Source organism: Gymnodraco acuticeps, unplaced genomic scaffold (assembly GCF_902827175.1).
Source record: "Gymnodraco acuticeps unplaced genomic scaffold, fGymAcu1.1, whole genome shotgun sequence".
Lineage (NCBI taxonomy): Eukaryota > Metazoa > Chordata > Actinopteri > Perciformes > Bathydraconidae > Gymnodraco > Gymnodraco acuticeps.
The window spans coordinates 40129-52500 of record NW_022991986.1 but is presented as its reverse complement, the minus strand read 5'-3'; the positions used below and the strand labels follow the sequence as shown (position 1 = coordinate 52500).

The following is a 12372-nucleotide window of genomic DNA, read 5'->3' as shown; positions in this document are numbered from 1 at the left end:
TGTTCAGGTGTATATCAGTATGTAGTGTCTCTACTTTAAAGAGTCCTCTCCTGCTGATGTTCAGGTGTATATCAGTATGTAGTGTCTCTACTTTAAAGAGTCCTCTCCTGCTGATGTTCAGGTGTATATCAGTATGTAGTGTCTCTACTTTAAAGAGTCCTCTCCTGCTGATTCGACTTTATGTTCAGGTGTATCAGTATGTAGTGTCTCTTACTTTAAAGAGTCCTCTCCTGCTGATGTTCAGGTGTATATCAGTATGTAGTGTCTCTACTTTAAAGAGTCCTCTCCTGCTGATGTTTCAGGTGTATATCAGTATGTAGTGTCTCTACTTTAAAGAGTCCTCTCCTGCTGATGTTCAGGTGTATATCAGTATGTAGTGTCTCTACTTTAAAGAGTCCTCTCCTGCTGATGTTCAGGTGTATATCAGTATGTAGTGTCTCTACTTTAAAGAGTCCTCTCCTGCTGATGTTCAGGTGTATATCAGTATGTAGTGTCTCTACTTTAAAGAGTCCTCTCCTGCTGATGTTCAGGTGTATATCAGTATGTAGTGTCTCTACTTTAAAGAGTCCTCTCCTGCTGATGTTCAGGTGTATATCAGTATGTAGTGTCTCTACTTTTAAAGAGTCCTCTCCTGCTGATGTTCAGGTGTATATCAGTATGTAGTGTCTGTACTTTAAAGAGTCCTCTCCTGCTGATGTTCAGGTGTATATCAGTATGTAGTGTCTCTACTTTAAAGAGTCCTCTCCTGCTGATGTTCAGGTGTATATCAGTATGTAGTGTCTCTACTTTAAAGAGTCCTCTCCTGCTGATGTTCAGGTGTATATCAGTATGTAGTGTCTCTACTTTAAAGAGTCCTCTCCTGCTGATGTTCAGGTGTATATCAGTATGTAGTGTCTCTACTTTAAAGAGTCCTCTCCTGCTGATGTTCAGGTGTATATCAGTATGTAGTGTCTCTACTTTAAAGAGTCCTCTCCTGCTGATGTTCAGGTGTATATCAGTATGTAGTGTCTCTACTTTAAAGAGTCCTCTCCTGCTGATGTTCAGGTGTATATCAGTATGTAGTGTCTCTACTTTAAAGAGTCCTCTCCTGCTGATGTTCAGGTGTATATCAGTATGTAGTGTCTCTACTTTAAAGAGTCCTCTCCTGCTGATGTTCAGGTGTATATCAGTATGTAGTGTCTCTACTTTAAAGAGTCCTCTCCTGCTGATGTTTCAGGTGTATATCAGTATGTAGTGTCCTGTACTTAAGAGTCCTCTCCTGCTGATGTTCAGGTGTATATCAGTATGTAGTGTCTCTACTTTAAAGAGTCCTCTCCTGCTGATGTTCAGGTGTATATCAGTATGTAGTGTCTCTACTTAAAGAGTCCTCTCCTGCTGATGTTCAGGTGTATAATCAGTATGTAGTGCTCTACTTTAAAGAGTCCTCTCCTGCTGATGTTCAGGTGTATATCAGTATGTAGTGTCTCTACTTTAAAGAGTCCTCTCCTGCTGATGTTCAGGTGTATATCAGTATGTAGTGTCTCTACTTTAAGAGTCCTCTCCTGCTGATGTTCAGGTGTATATCAGTATGTAGTGTCTCTACTTTAAAGAGTCCTCTCCTGCTGATGTTCAGGTGTATATCAGTATGTAGTGTCTCTACTTTAAAGAGTCCTCTCCTGCTGATGTTCAGGTGTATATCAGTATGTAGTGTCTGTACTTTAAAGCGTCCTCTCTGCTGATGTTCAGGGTATATCAGTATGTAGTGTCTCTACTTTAAAGAGTCCTCTCCTGCTGATGTTCAGGTGTATATCAGTATGTAGTGTCTCTACTTTAAAGAGTCCTCTCCTGCTGATGTTCAGGTGTATATCAGTATGTAGTGTCTCTACTTTAAAGAGTCCTCTCCTGCTGATGTTCAGGTGTATATCAGTATGTAGTGTCTCTACTTTAAAGAGTCCTCTCCTGCTGATGTTCAGGTGTATATCAGTATGTAGTGTCTCTACTTTAAAGAGTCCTCTCCTGCTGATGTTCAGGTGTATATCAGTATGTAGTGTCTCTACTTTAAAGAGTCCTCTCCTGCTGATGTTCAGGTGTATATCAGTATGTAGTGTCTCTACTTAAAGAGTCCTCTCCTGCTGATGTTCAGGTTGTATATCAGTATGTAGTGTCTCTACTTTAAAGAGTCCTCTCCTGCTGATGTTCAGGTGTATATCAGTATGTAGTGTCTCTACTTTAAAGAGTCCTCTCCTGCTGATGTTCAGGTGTATATCAGTATGTAGTGTCTCTACTTTAAAGAGTCCTCTCCTGCTGATGTTCAGGGTGTATATCAGTATGTAGTGTCTCTACTTTAAAGAGTCCTCTCCTGCTGATGTTCAGGTGTATATCAGTATGTAGTTGTCTCTACTTTAAAGAGTCCTCTCCTGCTGATGTTCAGGTGTATATCAGTATGTAGTGTCTCTACTTTAAAGAGTCCTCTCCTGCTGATGTTCAGGTGTATATCAGTATGTAGTGTCTCTACTTTAAAGAGTCCTCTCCTGCTGATGTTCAGGTGTATATCAGTATGTAGTGTCTCTACTTTAAAGAGTCCTCTCCTGCTGATGTTCAGGTGTATATCAGTATGTAGGTCTCTACTTTAAAGAGTCCTCTCCTGCTGATGTTCAGGTGTATATCAGTATGTAGTGTCTCTACTTTAAAGAGTCCTCTCCTGCTGATGTTCAGGTGTATATCAGTATGTAGTGTCTCTACTTTAAAGAGTCCTCTCCTGCTGATGTTCAGGTGTATATCAGTATGTAGTGTCTCTACTTTAAAGAGTCCTCTCCTGCTGATGTTCAGGTGTATATCAGTATGTAGTGTCTCTACTTTAAAGAGTCCTCTCCTGCTGATGTTCAGGTGTATATCAGTATGTAGTGTCTCTACTTTAAAGAGTCCTCTCCTGCTGATGTTCAGGTGTATATCAGTATGTAGTGTCTCTACTTTAAAGAGTCCTCTCCTGCTGATGTTCAGGTGTATATCAGTATGTAGTGTCTCTACTTTAAAGAGTCCTCTCCTGCTGATGTTCAGGTGTATATCAGTATGTAGTGTCTCTACTTTAAAGAGTCCTCTCCTGCTGATGTTCAGGTGTATATCAGTATGTAGTGTCTCTACTTTAAAGAGTCCTCTCCTGCTGATGTTCAGGTGTATATCAGTATGTAGTGTCTCTACTTTAAAGAGTCCTCTCCTGCTGATGTTCAGGTGTATATCAGTATGTAGTGTCTCTACTTTAAAGAGTCCTCTCCTGCTGATGTTCAGGTGTATATCAGTATGTAGTGTCTCTACTTTAAAGAGTCCTCTCCTGCTGATGTTCAGGTGTATATCAGTATGTAGTGTCTCTACTTTAAAGAGTCCTCTCCTGCTGATGTTCAGGTGTATATCAGTATGTAGTGTCTCTACTTTAAAGAGTCCTCTCCTGCTGATGTTCAGGTGTATATCAGTATGTAGTGTCTCTACTTTAAAGAGTCCTCTCCTGCTGATGTTCAGGTGTATATCAGTATGTAGTGTCTCTACTTTAAAGAGTCCTCTCCTGCTGATGTTCAGGTGTATATCAGTATGTAGTGTCTCTACTTTAAAGAGTCCTCTCCTGCTGATGTTCAGGTGTATATCAGTATGTAGTGTCTCTACTTTAAAGAGTCCTCTCCTGCTGATGTTCAGGTGTATATCAGTATGTAGTGTCTCTACTTTAAAGAGTCCTCTCCTGCTGATGTTCAGGTGTATATCAGTATGTAGTGTCTCTACTTTAAAGAGTCCTCTCCTGCTGATGTTCAGGTGTATATCAGTATGTAGTGTCTCTACTTTAAAGAGTCCTCTCCTGCTGATGTTCAGGGTAATATCCGTATGTAGGGTCTCTACTTTAAAGAGTCCTCTCCTGCTGATGTTCAGGTGTATATCAGTATGTAGTTCTCTACTTTAAAGAGTCCTCTCATGCTGATGTTCAGGTGTATATCAGTATGTAGTGTCTCTACTTTAAAGAGTTCCTCTCCTGCTGATGTTCAGGTGTATATCAGTATGTAGTGTCTCTACTTTAAAGAGTCCTCTCCTGCTGATGTTCAGGTGTATATCAGTATGTAGTGTCTCTACTTTAAAGAGTCCTCTCCTGCTGATGTTCAGGTGTATATCAGTATGTAGTGTCTCTACTTTAAAGAGTCCTCTCCTGCTGATGTTCAGGTGTATATCAGTATGTAGTGTATCTACTTTAAAGAGTCCTCTCCTGCTGATGTTCAGGTGTATATCAGTATGTAGTGTCTCTACTTTAAAGAGTCCTCTCCTGCTGATGTTCAGGTGTATATCAGTATGTAGTGTCTCTACTTTAAAGAGTCCTCTCCTGCTGATGTTCAGGTGTATATCAGTATGTAGTGTCTCTACTTTAAAGAGTCCTCTCCTGCTGATGTTCAGGTGTATATCAGTATGTAGTGTCTCTACTTTAAAAAGTCCTCTCCTGCTGATGTTCAGGTGTATATCAGTATGTAGTGTCTCTACTTTAAAGAGTCCTCTCCTGCTGATGTTCAGGTGTATATCAGTATGTAGTGTCTCTACTTTAAAGAGTCCTCATACTGCCTGTGCTGCAGCACCTCTTTTCACCCTCTGTCTGAAACCAGAGCCCAGATTGCTCTGATTGGTTAGCTGGCCGGCTCTGTTGTGATTGGTCGACCGCTTAGAGATGTCCCGCCCCTTAGCCTCTCATGTGTTGGAGCGCTAGCCAATAGAAGAGCCACTGTGAGACATGGAAAAGTGTCACAGTGTTGACTGATGAAACCCAAATTAATCAGCCAAGTGTAAATGTGGCTTACAATATAGAGCTCAATGTCCTTCCATGCTTCTGAGATGTCAATAAGTGTGTAACTGTAGAAAAGTATTCACCCTGTGAAGCGTGTAGGAAATAGGAAGTGTTCTTTTAAGCAAACAGCATCCCTGGATAATTGAGACAAATCTGCCTGATCTTTAAAGTTACAATACATTTGTTGTATTTTTAGTTCCGGCCGTTTCCCCAGAAGTATCATTTAAATGTCACCTTATCATAATAAAAAAACTGACAAAGAGTGCATGTTAAACTTGGTATTCAAAGGAAGAATTATTAAGTATTTTCACGGATCATGCACCTTCAAATCTCTCTCCTGCCCTTTTCATTTTGCGAGGATAATGTGGTCTTTGGTGGAAAATGTCAGCGCAGTGCCCTGCTGAGGTTTCCTTCATCTCTCGTCCAAATTCAGTTTTAAAAGGCCTCTTTTATTATTACCGCTGCTGTTGAATCCCAAATTGTGTTAATACAGTCCAACCTTTCCATAAACACTTACTGGAGGGTCAATTTTCACATGTTTTTGACTATTTTATTACATGCAGTTTATCAGAACACTTTGATTTAGTCAGCTTAAGTATAATTAAGTGACTTTAGCAATGTTTTGATATTCTAGAAACAGTGGTAGGGTGCGAAAAATTTACATTTCATTCATATTTCTTATTCATGTTTTGAAAAGATTTGTTTTTGTGAAGTTTCCTTGGAGGAAAAATGATTCAGAGAGGTAAAAAAAATGGGCTGGCCAGCTGCGCTAATCTAACCAGTTTCAGTATTAAAGGAGTCTGAATAAAAAACTAAATGAAATCCATTTGCGTCCCTGCAGGTGGGGAAGCAGTAAATACACGAGTGTGGTTTTGAGTGTGTGTGAAGCAGAATTTTGCAGCAGTAGTCATTTGGAGAGCTGAACTCACGGAGTAGTATTTCTACCTGTATTTCTACATCGGCTTTTCTGCCAGTTCAAGTCAATTAACTCAAAATGCAGTTACACACATTAACCCTCTCCTCCGTTTACCCTCCTCTTGGTGAAGTAGTAAATACATCAGTGTGGTTTTGAGTGTGTGTGAAGCGGAGTTTTTGTCATTTGGAGAGCTGTACTCACGGAGTAGTATTTCTTGATGTGGCGCCGGATGTCGAGCAGCAGTTTGTTGCAGATGTTGACGGCCTGGTCGATGGGACGTTCCCCACAGGGCAGGTGGCAGCAGCGCAGCAAACTGGGCTCACACTTCAACCCCTGAAACACAGACAAAGTGGCGCCATTAATTAACTGATGCTTAGAACAAGGGCTGTGCGATTATAAAAATCATGATTATTTTTGTCAATAATTGATATCACGATTATTAAATACGATTATTCATTGACTTTGAAAACATCCATTTATTGAACTTTAAAACAAATACAAATAATAATTTGAACAGTATCTTTTTAACTGTTGATCACCCTGAACGTATAATTCAACTGAAAAACCAATACAAAAATAAATGATACATTTACATTTAAATAAATAATATCAAAATAATAAATACCAATTAACAAGATCAACAAATATTTTGGAGAGCACTTCAACAAGCTACTAAACATATGTAAATATGATTAATACAAATAAATTAGACTAACATAAATTAGATTAAATATGTTGCAGTGCACTGTCACAACCAAGCAAAGCAAAATAATCGTTTTTTTCGATTATGTTGTTTTCGTAATTGTGGCAGGCCAAAATCATAATTGCGATTAAAATACGATTAATTGCACAGCCCTACTTCGAACAACTCTTTGCAAACACAATCCTACTCACTGTAGTGCTACATGTCTCCTGCTACGGTCATGTTGTACTTTCTTAAACCTTTCCTTCGAATATTTTATGAATTGTAAGGTGTCCTTGCTTTGAAAGGCGCCTCTAAATAGAATTCATTATTATTATAGTTTGAGTATCTTGAACGTCAAAAAAGGTGGATTTTTTCTTCGCCAAATGAAAGCCAACCTGTCTCGGCGGCACCTACGTTATTACACATAACACAACAGAAATAAATACGATTTAAAAATAAGTTGAAATAGAAATGAATGATACAAAAATAGAATTATAAAACGGAAAAGTCAAATCAAGCAATCTGATTGGTTCTTAGCCATGATATAATGAGCGTATATCACGGGTAGAATTGTAGTTACTTTTCACAAGTCAGTATCCCTCCGGGTCTGAGAAAAAGCTACAACCGCTACATTACATCCGTTACGAAACTAACTAACTAACAAAGCTTAAGATGGAAACATTTAAGGTTAACTTGGACCTCCGGGGGGGTCTCACTATGGAGGAGTGGATTGAGGAGTGCCTATCTTCAGAAGAAAAAGCACCTAAACGACGACATGCAGAGCTACGTGAGAGCAGGTAGACCAACTGGAAAAGTACCACCATTCAAAAGCTTTCTGACTCGGGTCTTGAAACAAAGCAGAGAAATGATGACCGTTAGTGGCCACAGGTGCGAAAGCTCTCTCCAGAGCTACTGGAAGCCCAATCTCGGGGACCGGAGAAAGTGGAGCAATATTCTCGCCACGCCAAGCAACAGCCTAGAACAGGGGTGCCCAACCTTTTTTGAACCAAGAGCTACTTTTAAAGTTGCCAGTCTGCCGAGATCTACCAGTCCAAATAGAGAGGCGTAGCCATTACTGACAGCCTACTACCAGGTAAATACACACTTCTACTTGTATAAAACTGACCTTTGCACGATTAATACTTCATAAAATACTGCAGATCCTTTATCTTACCTCTTTCTAATCTACACACACACAAGTATTTAACTGAAGTTACACAACAGTGTTGTTGATACAGAGTTGGAGTTTATGCACACGTCACTACAGTGGGTAATGTTTTCAAGAAACATTGAACAGTGCTGCCACATATGACACAGGACAAAAATAAAAGACTCTGAACCCTTTCTTTGCCATTAAAATTAGGCTTACTAATAAGACAACTCAGGAATCTGCTGCCAAAGTGCAATAAAAAAGACAAAATTAATAGAATCAAACCCTTTTTTTGTTGCATTTTAGTAGATTATAAAAATAAATGCCTTTAAAATAGGATGCAAGCAACACTAGCTTCTTAACCTGAATTGATAATAGACTATAATCAATTTAAGTTTGCATTCTTATACCATTTTGTACAATAATTATAATGAATAAGTTCAAACAAACTGAAACTTACAGCTGATTAATAACGGTATCTAACTTGAGTTTTTATTATATCAAAAACCTGTTGAAATGCTTCTGTTATTTTTACTGTCCCCAAAAAGCGCGTCGGCAGCCTCCAGGAATGCTTCTTTCACAACTTCGCCGTCTTTGAAAGACTTCATGTGTTTCGCAAGAACGTGACTGACACGATAAGATGCTCTGGTAGCAGCCTTGCTCTTGTTGTTGGGCCTGGTGGAAATGGACTGCTGTGCATTTAGCTGTCCTTTCAGGCCCCTCCCCTTTTGGAGCGTAGGGCAGAATTAGGAGGGAATTCCGTCTCGTTGCGTTTGTGCACTGTTTTGAAATGCCGCTCCTAAATTACCCTTCTTCGATAAAGCCACGCTCGCATTGCAGATGAGACAGATGGACTTTGAATTGGAATAGATACAAAAATAATCATTCTCCCACTCGGAGTGAAAATTATATAATTTGGGCTTTTTTGCTTCTGCCATAATTGCGTTGTGTGCGGACTGGCACTCCTGTTGACACGGACAACGTCAGCGAACTAGTGCACTCCCCACCAGCCATGCCCCCGACACATGGGCTCACGCCGGCCAATCACAAAGCTTTGATGCGTTCAAGTGCATTATTCTGGCACAGGAAGATTATGTTATAGGACATTAACGATAAAACCGAATATTGTTGTTCTATTTTTAGACACATCTCACGATCGACTGGGAATCTCCCCGCGATCGACCGATCGATCGCGATCGACTGGTTGGGCACCCCTGGCCTAGAACAACCTCAACCTATACAAGTAACCACGTAAGCCATGCTACCGATGCTGGACAGTTTTTCAGTGGGTGCACAATAAACGGCAACATACAAATGAATGTAAATAAATAGCCAAATAATCGATCAACGCTCTCTGTCTAATATGGGTTCGCTAATTACCCTGAAGTGAGCGATTGCTTAAATATAATATAACATTTTTTTTTAATAAAAGTTTAAATTAAATAGTTACAAATAAATAATAATAATATTTATATATTTTTTTTTTACTATTTAATTTTAGAATTGTTTTTTTTAAATGTCTATTTCTATTTGAGTATCATTAATTTAATATAATAATGATTAATAAATAATTAATTTAATTATTTTTTAATATTGTATCACAGTCGTTTGTCTTATTTAAAGCAAATATAGCTTTCTTGCTGTTCCGAGTATCTTTATAATGTATTGCACTTATTCTAAGTTGTTTTGGATAAAAGTGTCAGCTCAAATAAACGTATTGTAATGTTACGTATATCTAGGTTTCTGAACACGGGGAAACCTGCGATACACTCCTTTTCCGTCACCAGTAGTCGAGCAGGCGTTTCTCTTTTTAAAAGAGATGTCACACTAAAACTGTTCTCAGGTGAAATTGCCTTTGTAGAAAACATGTGGGGCTTTTACCTTTTGATTGTCACATGATGGAGTTAGTTATAAAGGCTTTTAGAGAAAAGCATTTACTACAATCTCAATCCAACGACTACAATGTGACTCCCGGCAGAGTTAATACATGTTGCGTCCGGTGCATTCATATGTGTGTGCACAGGGACTGATCAAAGCAGTTCCCCAACATAACAACCACAGGCCATTCCCTTTACACCTGAACAAAGCACATGCCACAGAAGTGGAAAGTGTAAAAGGTTCACAGCACCCCTGAGTGCAGGACATTTTAACATTATTGTAGCCTGAAGAGAAGGAGGTCACCATGACCTTAATAACACTCAATTGACAGCACGGTTTACAGCTAATGCAATGAACGAAGAAGTCACGGAACAAAACAATTACACTAAATATAACAGCTTTAAAACATTTAGATGATGCATTGACGGCAGCAAGAAAAGCTTTCTGCAGGAAGTCAATGACTCACAGGTATGCCACACGGACCTACAACGGGTATGCCCACGCCACACGGGCCTACAACGGGTATGACCACGCCACACGGGCCTACAACAGGTATGACCACGCCACACGGGCCTACAACAGGTATGCCCACGCCACACGGGCCTACAACAGGTATGACCACGCCACACGGGCCTACAACAGGTACGCCACACGGACCTACAACAGGTATGACCACGCCACACGGGCCTACAACGGGTATGCCCACGCCACACGGGCCTACAACAGGTATGACCAAGCCACACGGGCCTACAACAGGTACGCCACACGGACCTACAACAGGTATGAACACCGCCACACGGCCTACAACAGGTACGCCACACGTGACCGTACAACAGGTATGCACGCCACACGGACCTACACGGACCTACAACGGTTATGCCACCACGCCCAACATCGGGCCTACAACAGGATGACCCACGCCACACGGTCCTACAAACAGGTATTGCCCACGCACAGCAACGGACCTACAACGTGTGATGCCCACGCTCACACGGAGCCTACAACAGGTATGACCACGCCACACGTGTGCTACAACAGGTACGCCACACGGACCTACAACAGGTATGACCACGTCACAAACACGGCCTACAACGGGTAATGTGCCCACGCCACACGGGCCCTACAAGCAGGTATGACCAAGCCACACGGGCCGACAACAGGTACGGCCAACACGGAACCTACAACAGGTATTACCACGCCACGAACGGGCCTACAACCAGTGTAACGCTCACACGGAGGCTTACAACAGGTATGACCACGCCATACAGGCACGGACCTACAACAGGTGAATGAACACGCCACAAACGGGCCTACAACAAGGGTATGACCACGACCACACGGGCCTACAACAGGTATGACCCAGTCCACACGGACCTAAACGGTAATGACCACATGCCACACGGGCCTACAACAGGTATGCCACATCGGGCATACAAACAGGTATGGCCACAACGGACCTAACAACAGTTTATGACCACGCCACACGGGCCTACAACAGGTATGCCACACGGGCCTCAACAGAGCAGGTTGACCCACGCACACGGGCCTACAACAGGTATGACCACGTCACACGGGCCTACAACGGGTATGCCCACGCCACACGGGCCTACAACGGGTATGCCCACGCCACACGGGCCTACAACGGGTATGACCACGCCACACGGGCCTACAACAGGTATGCCCACGCCACACGGGCCTACAACGGGTATGCCCACGCCACACGGACCTACAACGGGTATGCCCACGCCACACGGGCCTACAACAGGTATGACCACGCCACACGGGCCTACAACAGGTACGCCACACGGACCTACAACAGGTATGACCACGCCACACGGGCCTACAACGGGTATGCCCACGCCACACGGGCCTACAACAGGTATGACCAAGCCACACGGGCCTACACCAGGTACGCCACACGGACCTACAACAGGTATGACCACGCCACACGGGCCTACAACAGGTATGACCACGCCACACGGGCCTACAACGGGTATGACCACGCCACACGGGCCTACAACAGGTATGACCACGCCACACGGGCCTACAACGGGTATGACCACGCCACACGGGCCTACAACAGGTATGACCACGCCACACGGGCCTACAACGGTATGACCACGCACACGGGCCTACAAAGGGTATGACCACGCCACACGGGCCTACAACAGGTATGACCACGCCACACGGGCCTACAACGGGTATGACCACGCCACACGGGCCTACAACGGGTATGACCACGCCACACGGGCCGACAAATGTCCTTTTTTGGGAGGAAATACATCAGATTTTGGTAACACTTTATATTAAAGGTGGGGTAGGTAATTTTGGAGAAAGCAGCTCGAGTGCGCTAGAATTTGAAAATACACAACCGGAAAAAATCTGCCACTTCCTTACAGAGCCCCTCCTCCAACACACACGAACGCGCACATGACCAATGAGGGCACGAGATCAGTTTGTGCCCAGATGGAAGGCTGACAGGCAGGTAGGCCATCCAGTTACTTTAGCCGGCTCAGATGATTGGTCGTGCTTTTTACAGCGCCACGGCTTCCACTGATGATATTCTTTTATGGATTTTTTGTCAAAGCACTTCAGATATTCATTGCTATGGGATGTTAAGAGCATTCCATGGAATATAACAACAAGTGTATCTCGAGACGGTTTCTCAAACTTACCTACCCCACCTTTAAGGTACACAAATGAACAATCAACTAGTTGTTAATTAACATGCATATTAGCAGTATATTGGCTTATTAATGCCTTATTCTGCATGACCATATTCTACAAGTATATTATGGGTCTAATAAGGCAGTAGTACCACAATAATAGTCATTCTCCCATAATAACACTTAACAAATATGATCTATTCTTATGTAACAAGAAATTAAACTATAAGTGTTAATAACTCAAAATTAGGTATTTATATCTAAGAATATGTTTTGGGGTATTGACAGTTT

At 42.1% G+C, this 12372-nt stretch overlaps 1 protein-coding gene across 1 annotated transcript in view; it reads right to left on the bottom strand.

Moving 5' to 3' along the window:
• pola1 (polymerase (DNA directed), alpha 1) overlaps nucleotides 1-12372 on the bottom strand; it is a gene marked incomplete at its 5' end in the record, with an annotated part of 77059 nt that overhangs the window by 24674 nt on the left and 40013 nt on the right. Inside the window, 1 exon segment of the mRNA XM_034201085.1 lies at nucleotides 5904-6035. Coding sequence (XP_034056976.1) covers nucleotides 5904-6035 — 132 coding nt within the window.